Source organism: Myotis nattereri, assembly GCF_964212035.1.
Source record: "Myotis nattereri genome assembly, chromosome: 15".
Taxonomy (NCBI): domain Eukaryota; kingdom Metazoa; phylum Chordata; class Mammalia; order Chiroptera; family Vespertilionidae; genus Myotis; species Myotis nattereri.
In genome coordinates, this window is record NC_138090.1 from 54,466,124 (window position 1) to 54,485,289 (window position 19,166).

A 19,166-nucleotide genomic window follows, 5' to 3' on the forward strand; every position below is an offset into this window, starting at 1 on the left:
GAAAAAAAAACACCAAAAACTTAATTTTATTAGTACGGATTATGCGCCGAGGGCAGAGTGGTGTGGATTTATGTCCAGTCGTCTCAGCCACCTGAACCCAAAGCCCCTCCTCCCTGGGGGAGAAGTCCTTCCTCCAGGCTCTGGCCAGCCTCCTACACGTTCAGCGTGGCACAGTCACCAGGTCCTGGGGGCTCCTCGGCCGGGACAGACGCTGCCGCTGCCTCGGACGGAGTCTTGCTGTTTCCATCAGCACCGGTCCCTTCCTGGGGGTCTTCAGTCTTTGGGGGAAAGAGATGGGTAGACATGGGCATTTATTGCTTTTTAAAAATATATATATTTTTATTGATTTCAGAAATGCTGGAAAAGAGAGAGACACAAACATCGATGATGAGAGAGAATCACCGATCGGCTGCCTCCTGCACACCCCACACTGGGGACTGAGCCCCCAACCCAGGCATGTGCCCTGGCGGGGAACTGAACCGTGACCTCCTGGTTCATAGGTCAACGCTCAACCACGGAGCCACACTGGCTGGCCACATGGGCATTGAGAGCGAGCTGTCCAGTATGGTAGCCTTGAGCCATGTAGGGCTGCTTCAATGTAAATGAATTAAAATTACATTAAATTTGGACACATGCCAGAGGAGGTGTTTTTCAAATGTGTGATGGCACAGGCGGCGGAGGCTGTGTTCCGGACAGCGCAGCTCCAGGCCGTTCCTGTACTGGCAGAGAGTCCCAGCAGGCAGCGCTTTACTTTTGTCTTTTTTCTCCACTGAGTTTTTTAGAGAGAGTGGAAAGGAGGGAGGGAAGGAGGGAGGGAGAGAGGAAGAGAGAGAGGGGGAGAGAAAAACATGGATCGGTTGCCTCCCATACAGGCCCCAACCGGGGATCAAACCTGCCACCCAAGGGGATATATGTAATACTTTCATCGATAAAGATTAAAAAAAGAAAAACCGCCCTGGCTGGTGTTGCTCAGTGGATAGAGCGTTGGCTTGCGGACTGAAGGGTCCTGGCTTTGATTCCCAGTCAAGGGCACATGCCCGGGTTGCAGGCTAGATCCCTAGTAGGGGGTGTGCAGGAGGCAGCCGATCAATGATTCTTTCTCATCATTGATGTTTCTATCTTTCTATGTTTCTCTTCTTCTCCCTTCCTCTCTGAAATCAATAAAAATATATTAAATAAAAAAGAAAAACCACCCTAGCTGGTGTGGCTAAGTGGATAGAGTGTTAGCCTGTGGACTGAAGGTTTGATTCCCAGTCAAGGGCACATGCCCGGGTTGCAGGCTCAATCCCTAGTAGGGGGTGTGCAGGAGGCAGCCAATCAATGATTCTCTCTCATCATTGATGTTTCTATCTTTCTCTTCCTCTCCCTTCCTCTCTGAAATCAATAAAAATATACATATATGAAAATAAAGAAAAATATTTAATGTATTTTATTGATTTTTTACAGAGAGGAAGGGAGAGGGATAGAGAGAGTCAGAAACATCGATCAGCTGCCTCCTGCACACTCCCCAATGGGGATGTGCCCACAACCAAGGTACATGCCCTTGACAGGAATCGAACCTGGGACCCTTGAGTCCGAAGGCCGAAGCTCTATCCACTGAGCCAAACCGATGAGGACTTAAAAAAGAAAGAAAAACTCTGCAACCCAGGTATGTGCCCTGATCGGGAATCGAACCCACAACCTTTTGATGTACAGGACGACACTCCCACTGACGAAGCCACCCGGCCAGGAAATAACACATGTTTTTAAACACGGTGTTCACTGGCCTCCTAACAGTGTGAGCTGGGGCATCCTTGTAGCCAGAGTAAGGGCTGAGCCCGGAAGCAGGCAGGGCAGCCTGGGGCTGAGGGAGCTGCTGGGGAATCCGATGGGGAGAACTCACCGAGAGCGAGAGCGATGCCCTTTCCTGCTTGGGCAGATCTGCAATCAAGGAAGAAAAACACACAAAGACTCAGTTCTCAGCCGGCAGGAGTCCGATTGTCATCTTTCTATCCAGCGACTCTCTCCTGGGTTTTTCTCTTATCACTTACCTGAGTCCTCCTGCTCGGGAAAAAAGGAATGTCTAGTTCTGAGAGAGAGAGAGAGAGAAACACACATTAAAATATGGGATATGGCCCTAGCCGGTGTGGCTCAGTGGATAGAGCCTCGGCCTGCGGACCAAAGGGTCCTGGGTCTGATTCAGGTCAAGGGCACACGCACTTGGTTGCAGGCTCCTCCCCAACCAGGACCCTGGTCGGGCTCATGCAGGAGGCAACCAATCCATGTGTTTCTCTCGCATCGATATTTTCTCTCTGTCTTTCCCTCTCTTTCCACTCTCCCTAAAAAAAAAAATCAATGGAAAAATATCCTTGGGTGAGGATTAACAAAAAATAAGTAAATAAAAAAAAACACGGGATATGGAGATTTTTGGAGGGATGATAAGGGTTTTGGAGAGGCGAGGAGGAAGGTCACAGCACAGACGTGGAGAGGGAGTTGCCAGGGGGGAACGTGGTGGGGCTGGGCATGAGCAATGGGGTCTCTGAAGGATGGAGTCTGAGACTTCCAAGTACCTACCTCTTGGCGGACTCTTCATGGGATGAGCCTGCAAAAAAACACACGGCGGGGGGGCGGGGAGGGGAGGAATTTATCTGATGAGCAACTCCCCCTCTTCGCTCCCCTTCCCCAGCGGTTTCAACGGGCATTTCTGCGAACTCACTCACCGGGCTGACTGCGCCTGTAGATGAGGATGACCGAGGGGAAGAGGAGGAAGATGGCGAGGCAGCTGAAGGCGGTGAAGAAGATGACCCTGCTGTCTGGGGGGACAGGAGCACGTCAGAGCGGGTTTAGCAGAACAGGTAAGAGGAGCCGCCTTATTTCACTCAGCGCAGTGCCCTCTGGGCCCGCCATGCTGTCGCCACGGGCGTCATTTCCTTCTTGTTCCTGGCAGAGCCATAGGCCGTGGTGTGCGTGTCCCACGGGCTTTTTACCCACTCGTCTAACCATGGGCACTAAGGCTGCTTCCGCGTGTTGGCTATTGTAAAGGTCGCGGTAACGAACGTAGGGGTGCGTGTAACGTCTCAAAGGAGCGCTTTGGAATTTCTTCAGATAAATACCCAGAAGTAGAATTGCCGGGTTATACAGAGAAAGACAAAAAACCATATGATCTCACTAATTGTGTGGAATCTAAAGAACAAAATAGGTTAACAAGCACAACAGAAACCGGCTCATAGATACAGAGAACAAGCGATGGCTGCCAGAGGGACTAAATGAGAGAGGTGAAGGGGTTTAGAAGTAGATGGGTCCTAGCCAGTTTGGCTCCGTGGATAGAGCATCGGCCTGCGGACTGAAAGGTCCTGGGTTCGATTCCAGTCTAAGGGCACATGCCTGGGTTGCAGGCTTGATCCCCAGTAGGGGGTGTGCAGGAGGCAGCCGATCCATGATTCTCTCTCATCACGGATGTTTCTCTCTCTCTCTCCCTTCCTCTTTGAAATCAGTAGAAAGATATTTTTTTAAAAAGTAGATGGGCAGTTACAGAATAGTCATGGGGGTACAGCATAGGGAATATAGTGAATAATATTGTGATAACTGGATGGTGCCAGGTGGGCACTGGACTTATCAGGATGATCACTTTGTAAGGTATATAAATGTCTAACCACACTATACTGCACACCTGAAACTAACATGTGTCAACTGAAATAAATTTTTTTTAATCTTTTTAGAAAAACACGTGGAGCTGCCACTTCAGAGTAGGAATGTCCCCGTGCTTTAAGTATTTTAAAATATATGTACATATATTTAAATATATAAATATCTATGACTGGCCAGATTATTATGACCACCCCATCAGTACTTCATTGACACTTCCAAAAATACTGAATACTGAAAACTTCCTAAGCAAATACGCTCAAGGTTTTATTATTATTATTTGCATAATTAATTCACTTCATTGTACTGATGGGATGGTCATAATAATCTGGTCGGTCATAATAATCTGGCCACTCAGTGTGTGTGTATGTGTGTGTGTGTGTGTGTGCGTATGTGTATATATATATATACACACACACACACACTAATAAAAGAGAAACATGCAAATCGGTGTCACTCTGCTACGCCCACCACCCAATCAGAGCGACTATGCAAATTAACCCAACAAAGATGGCGGTTAATTTGCATACACAGGCGTGGAGTGAAGACTGAAGAGGCTTGGCTTCTCCGCTGCAGCCGGACCAAAGGCCTGGGTCCCGGGTGCCGGAGGAAAACCGGTGCCGGCAGCCAGGGGAAGGAAGGCCTACTGCGCGAATCTTCGTGCAACGGGCTTCTAATATATATATAAATAATATATTTTTATTGATTTCAGAGAGGAAGGGAGAGGAAGAGAGAGCTAGAAACATCAATGATGAGAGAGAATCATGGGTTGGCTGCCTCCTGCACGCCCCCAACTGGGGATCGAGCCTGCAACCCAAGCATGTGCCCTTAGACTGGAATCGAACCTGGGACCCTTCGGTCCGCAGGCTGACGCTCTATCCACTGAGCCACACCAGCCAGGGCACTCTCCTGTGCTTTCTTGCAAGACAGAGCAGAGGGACTGGAACATCCCACCGTTGTTGAGTCTCTTTCCCCCCAAACCCCCCTTCCCCACTCCTCTCCAGTATCACTTTTGCCGTAACAATTAAGAGTTGGCTTCGGGTGGCACCGAATCCGAGAGACCCTCAAAAGCGACGATTCTACCAGGGCATCTGCGTGGCCTTACGCACACGGGCAGGGACAGCTGTTCCCGGGCCCTGGGTGGAAGCAGAGAAACATCAGCCCTGCTCCACCTTTTACTTCTCCCCCCGTGCAGCCTGCAGTTTCTCTCCCTTAGCAACGTGCTAGAAATGAGAAGCAGGTTCTTGCAAAATTGTCCCCTCCCTAGGGCCCCACAACCCGATGAACCGGGTTTGCCCTGAGATGTCCACACATCCTGGTCAAGTTTCACATGTCTGTTTACTAACAGCCAAAGTAAGTGACAGAGTCTACGCTGCCGGCCTGGAGGAAGTGATGGAGCAGTGGGCTACAGTCTGGCACAGGCACCCGAAGGAAGGGACAGGTCCCAGAGAGAAAGCCTGGCCTTGTGCCCCAGTTACGTGGTGAGATTCCTTACCAGTCTGCACGGAATGGGAGCTCGGGCCCCTTCCGGCAGCTTCCAGGCATGCATATCCCGGCTGTGGGCAACATATCTGTGCTTAAAGATCTGTCATTCTGTTTAGAATTGTGGTGGTTCAGCCCTAGCCAGTGTGGCTCACTGGATAGAGCATCAGCCTGGAGACTGAAGAGTTCCAGGTTCAATTCCGGTCAAGGGAATGTATGTACCTGGGTTGCAGGCTCCTCCCTGGCCCGGGCCCTGGTCAGGGCACGTGCACGAGGCAACCAATCAATGTGTGTCTCTCATATCAATGTTTCTCTCTGTCTTTTCCTCTCTCTCTTCCACTCTCTCTAAAAATCAATGGAGCCCTGGCCGGTTTGGCTCAGTGGATAGAGCATCGGCCTGCGGACTGAAAGGTCCTGGGTTCGATTCAGGTCAAGGGCACATGCCTGGGTTGCAGTCTCAATCCCCAGCGGGGGTCATGCAGGAGGCAGCCGATCAATGATTCTCTCTCATCATTGATGTTTCTCTCTCTTCCTCTCCCTTCCTCTATATCAGTGATGGCGAACCTTTTGAGCTCGGCATGTCAGCATTTTGAAAAACCCTAACTTAACTCTGGTGCCGTGTCACATATAGAAATTTTTTGATATTTGCAACCATAGTAAAACAGACATATTTTTTATATTTATTTTATATATTTAAATACCATTTAACAAAGAAAAATCAACCAAAAAAAGGAGTTCATAGGTTCACCATCACTGCTCTATATCAATAAAAATATATTAAAATAAATAAATAAAAATCAATGGAAAAATATCCTCGGGTGAGGATAAATAAGTAAATAAATAAAATTCTAACTTTCCATTATTATGGATAGAAAAAAAAGGAATAAAAAGAACTGTGGTGGTTTAAGTATGAATTCAGGAAGTACATTTTAAGAAATGACTTGCACACCCACGTGGATGGCTATAATACAAGGAAAGGAAATGAACGAGGATTGGCAAGGTTGTGGAGCTAGAAGGAGCCACGTATATGGCAGGAAGGTAAAATGGTGCAGCCACTTTGGCAAACAGCCTGGCGGTCCTCCAACAGTTAAACACAGAGTTACCACACGTCCCAGCAAGCCTACTCGTGGGTAGAACTTAGATGAAGCAGGAACTGGGATGCTTGCACAGGAAAGCCCAAGACTTGGCCAGATAGCTCAGCTGGTGAGAGCATTGTCCCCATACACCAAGGTTGCAAGTTCAATCCCTGGTCAGGGCACATACAAGAATCAACCAATGTGCCCTAGCCTGTTTGGCTCAGTGGCTAGAGCACCGGCCTATGGACTGAAGGGTCCCAGGTTTAATTCTGGTCAAGGGCACATGCCCGGGTTGTGGGCTCAGTCCCCAGTAGGGGGTGTGCAGGAGGCAGCCAATCCATGATTCTCTCTCATCATTGATGTTTCTTTCTCTCCCTCTCTCTTTCTCTTTGAAATCAATAAAAATATATTTAAAAAAAAGAATCAACCAATGAATACATCAATGGAACACCAAACTGACATTTCTATTCCTTCCTTTTTAAAAATCAATCCATCAATAAAACGACCCAAAGCCCTAATTTTTATAAGCATCTCTGAGGACATAACCTTAGGCAATTCTTCATGGAAAAGCAACATCAGAGAAAAAGAATTTAATATTCACCTATTTGTTGAGAACTTTAAAGTCGTATTGAGACCTGATCATACATATCGCCAAAGTACCTGAGCTCTTTGGGTCTTGATCCCGGGCTCCAAGCCAGTCACACAAACTCACCCCCAGGCTTCACAAAACTCCACCAGAGTTTTTATTATGAAAGACTAGAGGCCCAGAGCACGAATTCATGCACAGGTGGGGTCTGGCTGGCTGGGGTCTGATCAGGGGTGGCGCCGGTGTTGGGGGAGGGGCCTTGAGTAGTTGGCCGGCCCCACCCCCTGGTCGAACTCCCGGTTGAGGGACAATTTGCATATTAGCCTTTTATTATATAGGATGGCAGACCATGCACCTCGAGATGTTTTTAGTCACCAGGATTTTCAGGAGCGGCTCAGAAGCCATCTCCCTCAAATGCAGTAGTTCCTCCCAAAACATGAGAAAGTGGGCATTAAGATTCCCCTTGTGCCTTTCAATCAAAAGGGATCCCCTGCCTCGTGAGGTGGATATCATCAGTAAAAAAAAAATCTCTAATTATCTTACCTGTTTTTGATGAGGAAGCTCCAAGCCTGTCATGGTTATCTAGAAAACAGGATGCAAAATGCAGTCATAATGATGACATGGTGATCTCAGGGGTGTAAGTGCTCATGTTCTATAAACCCAGAAGTAGAGAAGAGAATCTTACTGGGTCAGTATTACTCTTAATACTGCTGAAGTTTGATATGATTACTAGTTTTTATTTTTTGATTTTTAGAGAGAAAGAGAGAGAAACATCGATTGGTTGTTCACCCATTTATGCGTTCATTGGTGCCCTGACTGGGGATCAAACCCACAACCTCGGCGTATTGGGATGATGCTGTAACCAACTGAAACTCATCATTGATGTTTCAATCTCTCTCTCCCTCTCCTTTCCCCTCTGAAATCAATAAAAATATATTTTAAAAAATGAAAAAAATAAAATTAGGGAGTGTGATACCTCCAACTTTGTTCTTTCTCAGGATGCTTTGGCTATTTAGGGTCTGCTGTCTGTTTCATGCCAATTTTAGGATGGTTCTACTTCTGTGAGAAATGTTATTGGTATTTTAATAGAGATGGCATCAAATCTATAGATGGCTTTGGGTAATATGGGTATTTTACCAATATTAATTATTTTTATTCATGAATATGGTATATCTTTCCATTCCTTTGTGTCTTAATTTCATTAGAGTTTTGTTGTTTTCACTGTACAGATATTTCACTTCTTGGTTAAATTTATTTCTAAGTATATTTCACTTCTTGGTTAAATTTATTTCTAAGTATTTTATTGTTTTTTATGCTATTGTGAATGTGATTGCTTTCTTTAATTCTTTTTCAGATATTTTGTTGTTAGTATATAGAAATGAAACTGATTTCTATATGTTGATTTTATATCTTGCAACTTTACTTAATTTAACGATTAGGTCTCACAATTTTTGGCTGACTAGTGCTTCCCCACGTGGCCCTCTGCATGGCCTCTTGGGAACTGCACCAAATTATCTCTTCAACGACAATCGTCTCTTGATCCCTTGGCCTTGCGGCACCTTAAGTTTTCTATTAATACCTCTATTCTAAAACACTGTCCCACTGCCCTGGCCAGCTAGCTCAGTTGATCAGAGCGTTGTCTGGGTACACCAAGGTTGCATGTTCGATCCCCAGTCAGGGCACGTGCAAGAATCAGCCAATGGCCCTGGCCAGTGTGGCTCCATTGGTTGGACCTTGTTCCATGTACCCGGAGGTTGCTGGTTCAATTCCTGGTCAAAGGCACATGCCTGGGTTGTAGACTTGATCTCTTGTAGGGGGCATGCAGGAGGCAGCTCTCACATTAATGTTTCTCTCTCTCGCTCTCTCCCTCTCCCTCTTCCTTTCTCTCTAATATTTTAAAGAATAAACTATTCTTTTAAAATAGAGAGTAGCTGTAACCGGTTTGGCTCAGTGGATAGAGCGTCGGCCTGCGGACTGAAAGGTCCCAGGTTCGATTCCGGTCAAGGGCATGTACCTTGGTTGCGGGCACATCCCCAGTGGGGGGTGCGCAGGAGGCAGCTGATCGATATTTCTCTCTCATTGACGTTTCTAACTCTCTATCCTTCTCCTTTCCTCTCTGTAATAAATCAATAAAATATATTTTAAAAAATAAAAAATAAAAATAGAGAGTAACTAAAAAATAATCAACCAATGAATGCATAAATAAGTGGAACAACAAATCAACATTTCTCCCGTCTCTCTCTCAAATAAATAACTAAACATTAAAAAAATAAAACACGGCCCCACATCCACATCGTTGAGACCCACTCAGAGCCCTGATGACAGTCTTGTCCCCACACTCAGTTCCCATTTCCCTGCACTCGAGGGGTGGCATCTGTCTGCTTCCTGGATTCCTTCTTCCCTGCCGGGTCCCATCACAGGACAAGGAGCCTGTGCTCCCAGGAGAAAGGCCCGAGGCTGCCTGCTCACCTGTGACCTGCAGGTGCAGGTGCTCACTCTTCTCCGACCACCCGTGGGAGCCCGGGGTCTTGTAGGCACAAAAGTACATCCCGGCATGTTCAGGCTGCAGGTGCGTGAGGAGGAATTCGGCATCGAGTCCCGCTGAGCTTTGCTCCCGCCTGTACCCAGGGTCCTGCCACTTCCCCAGCATAAAGGTCAGGTTCTGCAAGTGACCCTGGCACTTCAGGGTCACGTTACCACCACGTCCAACCACGGAGCCCGGCGAGGCGTGGAGGGAGGGCCTCGGCCTGGGGAGGGTGTCTGGAGAGAATTCAGCATTCGTTAGACTGTTTATCTTTTTAACTTTATTTTTCAATTACAGTTTACATTCAATATTTTAGATTAGTTTCAGGTGTATAGCACGTGGTGAGACAATCATATATTTTACTTGACTCTATCTTATTTTTTTAAGAATAGCTCATTGATTCTTAGAGGGAGAAGGAGAGAAACATCAATGTGAGAGCACAACATGGATCGGCTGCCTCCTGCACACCCCCCACCGGGGATCGAGCCCACAACCCGGGCAAATGCCCTGACCGGGAATCCAACTGGCAACCCTTTGGTGCACGGGAAATACTTCTATTTGTAGATGGATGCTGAATATTTGTTGTTGAAGGGAGGGACAAAAATAAGGGATGTCTTTTGCCGCCATGATGCTCAGTTTGATTTTTCTAAATTTATTTTTCAATTTATAATGGTTCTGGGATTCCCATTTTCATCAGAGCAAAAATAATACATTCAGCCCTGGCCGGCTTGGCTCAGTGGATGGAGCGTTGGCCTGTGGACTGAAGGGTCCCAGGTTCGATTCCAGTCAAGGGCGTGTGCCTTGGTTACGGGCACATCCCCAGTAGGGGGTGTGCAGGAGGCAGCTGATCGACGTTTCTTTCTCATCGATGTTTCTAGCTCTCTATCCCTCTCCCTTCCTCTCTGTGGAAAATCAATAAAATATATTTAAAAAAAATAATACATTCAGTTCTGTCGAATGGGATCAGAGTGCCATACAGTGACCTGGAGTCACTGCAGGCTTTATGTAGAAGAAGGGAGAGTGTAGGAGTGATCCTGATAGGGGAGGGGCACGTAAGAGAAATAGAATCACAGTTGTTTAATAGCCACTCACTATAAAGAAGAGATTTTTCTCACAGACCCATGGAAACTGAGGGAGGACAGGACCTGGAGATAAGGCAGCCCAGAGCCCAGATCAAGGACAGGACCTATTTGAAGATCAGCGTTTAGGGCTAATCTTTGCAAGGACATGAAATAAGGCAGATCCTGGCCCTGCCAGTGTGGCTCAGTGGTTGAATGTCAGCCTATGAACTAGGAGGTCATGGTTTCATTCTCAGTCAGGGCATATGCCCAGATTGTGGGCTCATCCCCAGTGTGGGTGTGCAGGAGGAAGCCAATCAATGATTCTACCTCATTATTGACACTCCTCTCTCTCTCTCTCTGAAATCAGAGACAAATATGCTAATTAGACCGGACATCCTTCTGGACGACCTCCCGGACAAAGCCCGGGCTACAAGGGGAGCCCGGGTCCCGGGTGCCAGAGAGAATCCGGTGCTGGCAGCCGGGGGAAGGAAGGCCTACTCTTGCATGAATTTGTGCATTGGGCCTCTAGTAAAAATATATTTAAAAAATAATAAAAAATAAATAAAACACTGTCCCACATCCACATTGTTGACACCCACTCAGAGCCCTGATGACAGTCTTGTCCCCACACCCAGTTCCCATTTCCCTGCACTTGAGGGGGTCACCTGTCTGTCTGCTTCCTGGATTCCTTCTTCCCTGCCGGGTCCCATCACAGGACAAGGAGCCTGTGCTCCCAGGAGAAAGGCCCGAGGCTGCCTGCTCACCTGTGACCTGCAGGTGCAGGTGCGCGCTCTTCTCCGACCACCCGTGGGAGCCCGGGGTCTTGTAGGCACAAAAGTACATCCCGGCATGTTCAGGCTGTAGGTGCGTGAGGAGGAATTCAGCATCGAGTCCCGCTGAACTCTGCTCCCGCCTGTACCCAGGGTCCTGCCACTTCCCCAGCATGAAGGTCAGGTTCTGCAAGTGACCCTGGCACTTCAGGGTCACGTTACCACCACGTCCAACCACGGAGCCCGGCGAGGCGTGGAGGGAGGGCCTGGGGAGGGTGTCTGGAGAGAATTCAGCATTCGTTAGACTGTTTATCTTTTTAATTTTAATTTTATTTTTCAATTACAGTTTACATTCAATATTTTAGATTAGTTTCAGGTGTACAGCATGTGGCAAGACAATCATATCTTACTTGACTCTCATTTTTTTTTTTTTTCAAAGAATAGCTCATTGATTCTTAGAGGGAGAAGGAGAGAAACATTGATGTGAGAGCACAACATGGATCGGCTGCCTCCTGCACACCCCCCACCGGGGATCGAGCCCACAACCCGGGCAGGTGCCCTGACCAGGAATTGAACTGGCAACCCTTTGGTGCACGGGAAATACTTCTATTTGTAGATGGATGCTGAATATTTGTTGTTGAAAGGAGGGACAAAAATAAGGGATGTCTTTTGCTGCCATGATGCTCAGTTTGATTTTTTTAAATTTATTTTTCAATTTATAATGGTTCTGAGATTCCCATTTTCATCAGAGCAAAAATCATACATTCAGTTCTGTCGAATGGGATCAGAGTGCCATACGGTGACATGGAGTCTTCGCAGGCTTTATGTTGAAGAAGGGAGAGTGTAGGAGTGATCCTGAAAGGGGAGGGGCACGTAAGAGAAATAGAAATACAGTTGCTTGATAGCTCCTCACTATAAAGAAGATATTTTCTCACCGACCTTTGGAAACTGAAGGAGGACAGGACCTGGAGATAAGGCAGCCCAGAGCCCAGATCAAGGACAGGACCTATTTGAAGGTCAGCGTTTGGGGCTAATCTTTGCAAGGACATGAAAGAAGGCAGACCCTGGCCCGGCCAGCGTGGCTCAGTGGTTGAGCGTCAGCCTACAAAGTAGGAGAGTGATGGCGAACCTATGAACACGCGCATCAGAGGTGACATGCGAACTCATTTTTTTGGTTGATTTTTCTTTGTTAAACAGCATCTAAATATATAAAGTAAATATAAAAGATATAAGTCTTTGTTTTACTATGGTTGCAAAGATCAAAAAATTTCTATATGTGACACGGTACCAAAGTTAAGTTAGGGTATTTCAAAATGCTAACACGCCGAGCTCAAAAGGTTCGCCATCACTGAACTAAGAGGTCATGGTTTGATTCCCAGTCCGGGCATATGCCCAGATTGTGGGCTCATCCCGTGTGGGTGTGCAGGAGGCAGCCAATCAATGATTCTACCTCATCATTGACGCCTCTGTCTCTCCCTCCCTCCCTCCCACCCTCCCTCTCTTTCTCTCTGAAATCAGAGAGAAATATGCTAATTATACCGGACGTCCTTCCAGATGACCTTCCGGACGAAGCCCGGGCTACAAGGGGAGCCCAGGTCCCAGGTGCCAGAGGGAAGCTGGTGCTGGCAACCGGGGGAAGGAAAGCCTACTCTAGCACGAATTCGTGCATTGGGCCTCTAGTAAAAATATATTTAAAAAATAAAATAAAATAAAACACTGTCCCACATCCACATTGTTGAGACCCACTCAGAGCCCTGATGACAGTCTTGTCCCCACACCCAGTTCCCATTTCCCTGCTCTCGAGGGGGTCACCTGTCTGTCTGCTTCCTGGATTCTTTCTTCCCTGCCGGGTCCCATCACAGGACAAGGAGCCTGTGCTCCCAGGAGAAAGGCCGAGGCCGCCTGCTCACCTGTGACCTGCAGGTGCAGGTGCTCACTCTTCTCCGACCACCCGTGGGAGCCTGGGGTCTTGTAGGCACAGAAGTACATCCCGGCATGTTCAGGCTGTAGGTGCGTGAGGAGGAATTCAGCATCGAGTCCCGCTGAGCTCTGCTCCCGCCTGTACCCAGGGTCCTGCCACTTCCCCAGCATGAAGGTCAGGTTCTGCAAGTGACCCTGGCACTTCAGGGTCACGTTACCACCGCGTTCAACCACGGAGCCCGGCGAGGCGTGGAGGGAGGGCCTCGGCCTGGGGAGGGTGTCTGGAAAGAATTCAGCATTCGTGAGACTGTTTATCTTTTTAACTTTATTTTTCAATTACAGTTTACATTCAATATTTTAGATTAGTTTCAGGTGTACAGCATGTGGCAAGACAATCATATATTTTACTTGACTATTTTTTTTTTTAAGAATAGCTCATTGATTCTTAGAGAGAGAAGAAGAGAAACATCGATGTGAGAGCACAACATGGATCGGCTGCCTCCTGCACACCCCACACCGGGGATTGAGCCCACAATCTGGGCAGGTGTCCTGACTGGGAGTCCAACCTGCAACCCTTTGGTGCAGGGATGACATACAACCAACAGAGCCACACCAGGGCTTGGCTCTTTATCTTGATGACCATGAACACTCTCTTGGAATTCAGAGGATTAAAGGGAAAAGGTCATATGACTCAACCATAAAAAAAAAAAAAAGAATGAGAACTTGCCATTTTCAACATCATGGGTGGACCTGGAGCGTATATGCTAAGTGAAGTAAGCAGACAGAGAAAGACAAATACCATAGGATTTCACTTATATGTAGACTCTAAAGACAAAATAAATGAACTAACAGAAGAGAAACAAACTCATAGATTCAGAGAACAGACTTGATAGCTGTCAGAGGGGAGGGTGTTGGGGGACTGGGTGAAAAAGATGAAGGGATTAAGAAGTACAAACTGGCAGTCACAAAACAGTCACCGGGATGCAGAGTACAGCACAGGAATATAGTCAGTAATCCTATATAATAAAAGGCCAGAGACTGTAATGGCATCACAACCATAACGACTGTTAGACCAGAACCACCACGGCCCCTCGCCAGGCTGGCCCTGCCACCCAGCAAGCGGTTAGGGGTGATCAGGCAGGCAGGCAGAGTGGTTAGGGGTGATCAGGCAGGCAGGCAGGCAAATGAATTGTTAGAAGCCAGTGGTCCTGGATTGCAAGAGGGATGTCCCCCAAGGGATCCTGGATTGGAGAGGGTGCAGGCCAGGCTGAGGGACACCCCCCACCCTCTCGCCCCATGCACGAATTTCATGCACCAGGCCTCTAGTATTGTAATAACTATGGATGGCACCAGGTGGGGACTAGACTTATCGGGGGGTAGGAGGGGTCACTTCATAAGGTATATAAATGTCTAATCACTATGCTGTACACCTGCAACTAATGTAATATTATATGTCAACTGTAACTGAAAAAAAATATTTAAAAAAAAATCATGAGCTCTTTGCCGCATCTACTGCAAGGGTGAAGACCGTTCTCAGCAATCAGACTGTGGACATCCCAGAAAATGTGGCCATCACTCTGGAGGGACGCACAGTTATTGTGAAGGGCCCCAGAGGCACCCTGCGGTGGGACTTCAACCACATCCATCTAGAGCTCAGTCTCCCTGGGAAGAAAAGAGGCTCGGGGTTGACAAATGGCGGGGGAACAGAAAGGAACTGGCCACAGTTCGCACTATCTGCCGTCATGCACAGAACAGGATCAAGGGTGTTACACCGGGCTTCCGTTACAAGATGGGGTCTGTGTACGCTCACTTCCCCATCAGCGTCCTTATTCAGGAGAATGGTCCTCTTGTTGAAATTAGAAATTTCTTGGGTGAAAAATACATCCGAAGAGGTCCGATGAGGTCAGGCTTTGCTTGTCCTGTATCTCGAGCCCAGAAAGGTGAGTTGATTCTTGAAGGAAATGACATTGAACTTGTGTCGAATTCAGCTGCTTTGATTCAGCAAGCCACGACAGTTTAAAAACAAGGGTATCAGACAGGTTTTGGATGGTATCTATGTTTCTGAAAAAGGAACAGTTCAGTGGGCTGATGAATAAGACCTAAGTTGTCCAGCTACGGAAACACCGAGATGCCGAATGATTTGTCACGCTTGTTTGTGCAACTATACAGATGTACAATAAAAAAAAAAAGTCATGAGACTCGGGATATAAAAACGGAGTTTGTGTGAAAGACAACTCACCATTCTTGTGCTCATCATCACCATAACCCAGACAGAGCCCTGGAAGAGAAAACCTCATGAGACAAATGATGTGCTTGTCTTGGATTACAAACGAGGCAGAGAATGCTTGACTAATTTAAAAAAATGTATATATATGTATATTTATTGATTTCAGAAAGGAAGGGAGAGGGAGGGAGGGAGAGATAGAAACATCAATGATGAGATAAAATCACTGATCAGCTGCCTCCTGCAAGCCCCCCACTGGGGATTGAGCCTGCAACCCGGGCATGTGCCCTGGCCAGGAATTGAACCATGACCTCTCTTGGTTCAACCACTGAGCCACACCAGCCAGGTTTGACTAATTTGTTAAGGATCTGCCGTGTCCCTTGCAAGTATTTCCGTGTGTGTGTTTTACCTTTTATTCTCATCCCATTCTTTGTCCTTCATCAGAAGTTATGTTTATGGAGAGCCTTCCAGGAACCCTTTTGGATTGGGAATTGTAACAAAGCTTTTACGATTAGGACTTCTTTCGCCATCTAAAAATCCTTCTTAAATCCTTGAACACTGACCTACATTTTTCTCTCATATTTTCTGGGATTGCAATGTTTATCCTTACCACTTACAAGCTGCAATGGTTATTTTACCATGGTGTGTCAGAGAGGGTTTTCTCCCTCAATCACACGGAGGGAGTTTGTGGTACAGGAACTGAATATGGGGAGGATGAGGTCAGTCTCTGACTGCCCAGCGATTCTGCCCTGCAGCTGGAGATCCGGGGAATGATGTCTACAGACACCTCTGAAGTTCAAGTGTGTGGGGGAGAAGTATTACCCCACAGGGAAGGGCTGTACCCAGAAGGAGGAAGGAACTGGGGCAGATAAGTCCTGGTATCCTCTCCTCACCGAAGAGGAGCTGGGGCTCAGGGAGCTGGAGCTGTTGGTTCAAAGTTGGGAGCTCCTCTGGGCCCAGCCCAAGGTTATCATCCAGGTCTTCCTTTTTGCAGGCTGTGGTCTGTTTGCATTATGTTCAAGTTGAAGACGATTAAAATCAGGCTGAGAACAGGAAATTTTCTTCATTTTTTGTTAATCCTCACCCAAGGATATTTTTTTCATTGATTGAGAGTAGGAGAGAGAGGGAAAGACAGAGAGAAATATCCATGTGAGAGAAACACATGGATTGGTTGCCTCCTCCATGAGCGCCGACCAGCGCCCAGGCCAGGGAGGAGCCTGCAACCAAGGTACCTGCCCTTGACCTGAGTCGAACCCGGGACCCTTCAGTCCCCAGGCCCGATGCTCTATCCACTGAGCCAAACCAGCTAGGGCAGAAATTTTCTTTCTTTTTTAAAAAAATATATTTTATTGATTTTTTACAGAGAGGAAGGGAGAGGAATAGAGTTAGAAACATTGATCAGCTGCCTCCTGCACACCTCCCACTGGGGATGTGCCCGCAACCAAGGTACATGCCCTTGACCGGAATCGAACCTGGGACCCTTGAGTCCGCAGGCCGACGCTCTATCCACTGAGCCAAACCAGCTAGGGCAGAAATTTTCCTGTTAAGCACCATCCCCAGGCATTGTTCTTCCCTGTACTCCTGTTTTGCACCCAAACCCACAGCTTCTCACACCCTGTGGACCCTGCCCCTCCTATCCGCCAATGCAGCATTCATGGCAAGACTGTGGTGTTTGGAGGGTGCGTATTGAGAGATCCTATCCGAGCTTGGAATTTCTCAGCTGAGTATACAGAGGGTGTGGTCACCACCGCCTCTGAACCTGGGGTTCCTCATCGGCTGGTGCTAATATCAGAACGCAGGCCTGTGTACAGCCCACCAAACTCCGACAGGTGGCCTGGACCCCATACGCAGACGTCAGCCATCATTGCTGTGTTTGCCATGTTCCCCACGATACCCTCCCCTCCACCAGGAATTTTCTCACAGCTCCAACCCCATCCCTCCCGGTCCTGGAGACTCACCGAGGCAAAGCAGGGACAGGAATCCTGTGATCATAGCGTCCCTTTCGCCCAGACCCGGGTCCCGGCTTCCGGTTTACAGTTAAAGAAAGAAGGGGGGGGCGCCTGGGCTGACCCAAGCTCTCCCACTGCCCGCCGTGCCCCCAGGATGGGAGGGGAGCCGTACCGCTCTGACCCTCTGGTTCTCCACACCACCTGGTGCACAGTTTCCTCCTCGCAACCCACTCAGGAAGCCAGATGCCCGCGATGACAACATCTTCCCCATAGATCCGGGGTGTGTGGCGACGGCTCCGCCCACCCCGAGATCCGTCTCTTCTTGTTCGAAGTCCTGCGCAAGGCACTTTCATTTTTTGGAAATACTCTGAGAGTCACACACAATAGAAAATTGCATGCAGAGTTCCCACGGTGCACCTGGGCCAAGCCTGGGCAGCAAAAGCCGGACGCACGGTCTCCTGCCCGCTCTGCGCGCGCATGCGCTAACACAAGCCGCCCCCCACGCATGCGCGCTGGGGAGTCCAGAGCGTGCGTGCAGCGTGCGCCCCTTGGAACCTGTGCCCTCTGTCTGCACCCCCCCACACACTTCCGCTTGCTCTGCGCGCACCCCAACCCCAACGCACTACGCTTCGCACGCATATAGCCGCACGCACGCACGCAGCCTCCAACACACGTTCCACAAGCCCGCCCCCTCCCAGGCACGCAGCTCCGCAATGCTTGCTCTGCAGGCACGTGCTCCCATGCACGCCCCTCACGCACGACGTCCCGCAGGCACGCACGCAGTTCCCACGCACGCTCCTCACGCACAAGGCCTTCTACACACCAATCCCAACACACGCTGCTCCCACGTACCCTTCTCATGCACGCTCCTCACGCAAGCCATCCCCACGCACGCCGTCCCCCACGCACGCCGTCCCCCACGCACGCCGTCCCCCACGCACGCCGTCCCCCACGCACGCCGTCCCCCACGCACGCACGCCGTCCCCCAAGCGCTCGCCTGGCTGGCCAGTGGGCTCGCGTTCTGGGAGCGTGCGATACGTTGGTCCGCAGCGTGCGTGCTGCGTCCACCTTCTGGAATCTTCTATGCGCTCCGTCTGCGCACCTGCCGCGCCAGCATCGCTTCTGGGAGAGGCCTGGGAATGCGGTCCCTGGGCCGGGGACCCCTCCCCGCTCACCCCACAGGGCTCGCTCGTGTCCTGGTGAGGAAGCACAGCAGCTACAACCGTGAGTACCGAGTACCGCCGCCCTCACCTCTGTCGTCAACTGAGCGGGTATCCCTGGGGAAGACCGTCGTCCCAGCCATCATAGTGCCGGTAGCTTCCGGTGGGCGTGAGGGTGGGGCGAGCGGCGAGGCGTGTGGCGCAGGCGCACCCCGGGGACCTGCTTCCGCTCTGTCACCGCCTCCGCCTGGCGGGGAGTCACGGGTTCCGTGATTTCAGGTGCTTTGGGTATGTCGGCTGGAAAGTAGCATCGAGTAGGTGTTTCGGCACCAAGAAGGGTTTATTCTGGTTCTAGCCCAGTGGTTCTCAACCTTCCTAATGCCCTTTAATACAGTTCCTCATGTTGTGGGAACCCCCAACCATAAAATTATTTTCGTTGCTACTTCATCACTGTAATTTTGCTACTGTGATGAATACATCTGATATGCGGGATGTATTTGCATTGTTACAAATTGAACATAATGAAAGCATAGTGATGAATCACAAGAACAATATGTAATTATATATGTGTTTTCTGATGGTCTTAGGCAGCCCCTGTGAAAGGGTTGTTCGATCCCCAAAGGGGTCGCGACCCACAGGTTGAGAACCGCTGTTCTGGCCGGATTTTCTCGGTGGTGAGAGCGCCAGCCCATGGCTGAAGGGTCGTGGGTTCGGTTCTGGTCAAGGGCATGTACCTGCGATGCAGGATCTGATCCCGGCCCCAGCCAGGGAGGGACACATGCATGTTTCT

The 19,166-nt window shown here is 48.9% G+C and overlaps 1 protein-coding gene and 1 pseudogene across 2 annotated transcripts; one reads left to right on the top strand and one right to left on the bottom strand.

The window, feature by feature from the left end:
- LOC308531544 (T-cell-interacting, activating receptor on myeloid cells protein 1-like) lies at positions 1-17,490 on the bottom strand. Its single transcript, XM_081108504.1, has 11 exons — positions 17,226-17,490; positions 15,283-15,321; positions 13,034-13,324; positions 11,118-11,402; positions 9,238-9,528; positions 7,312-7,350; positions 2,700-2,792; positions 2,554-2,581; positions 2,031-2,068; positions 1,883-1,920; positions 1-278 (listed from the first exon to the last, which is right to left on the bottom strand). Exons 1-11 carry the CDS (start codon positions 17,257-17,259, stop codon positions 153-155), a joined length of 1,302 nt encoding a protein of 433 aa, XP_080964630.1. The 5' UTR covers positions 17,260-17,490; the 3' UTR covers positions 1-152.
- Positions 14,383-15,063, top strand: LOC308531366 (large ribosomal subunit protein uL6-like; annotated as a pseudogene). Its single transcript has 2 exons — positions 14,383-14,396; positions 14,563-15,063. The product of its transcript is annotated as a large ribosomal subunit protein uL6-like (transcript).
- Positions 17,491-19,166: the final 1,676 nt, after the last annotated feature.

Coding starts and splice junctions, on each gene's coding strand:
- LOC308531544 (XM_081108504.1), bottom strand. CDS start 17,259: ATGATCACAGGATTCCTGTCCCTGCTTTGCCTCG. Junction 15,322..17,225: donor CCTGTCCCTGCTTTGCCTCG/GTGAGTCTCCAG, acceptor TTTCTCTTCCAG/GGCTCTGTCTGGGTTATGGT. Junction 7,351..9,237: donor CCTGCACCTGCAGGTCACAG/GTGAGCAGGCAG, acceptor CCTGTTTTCTAG/ATAACCATGACAGGCTTGGA.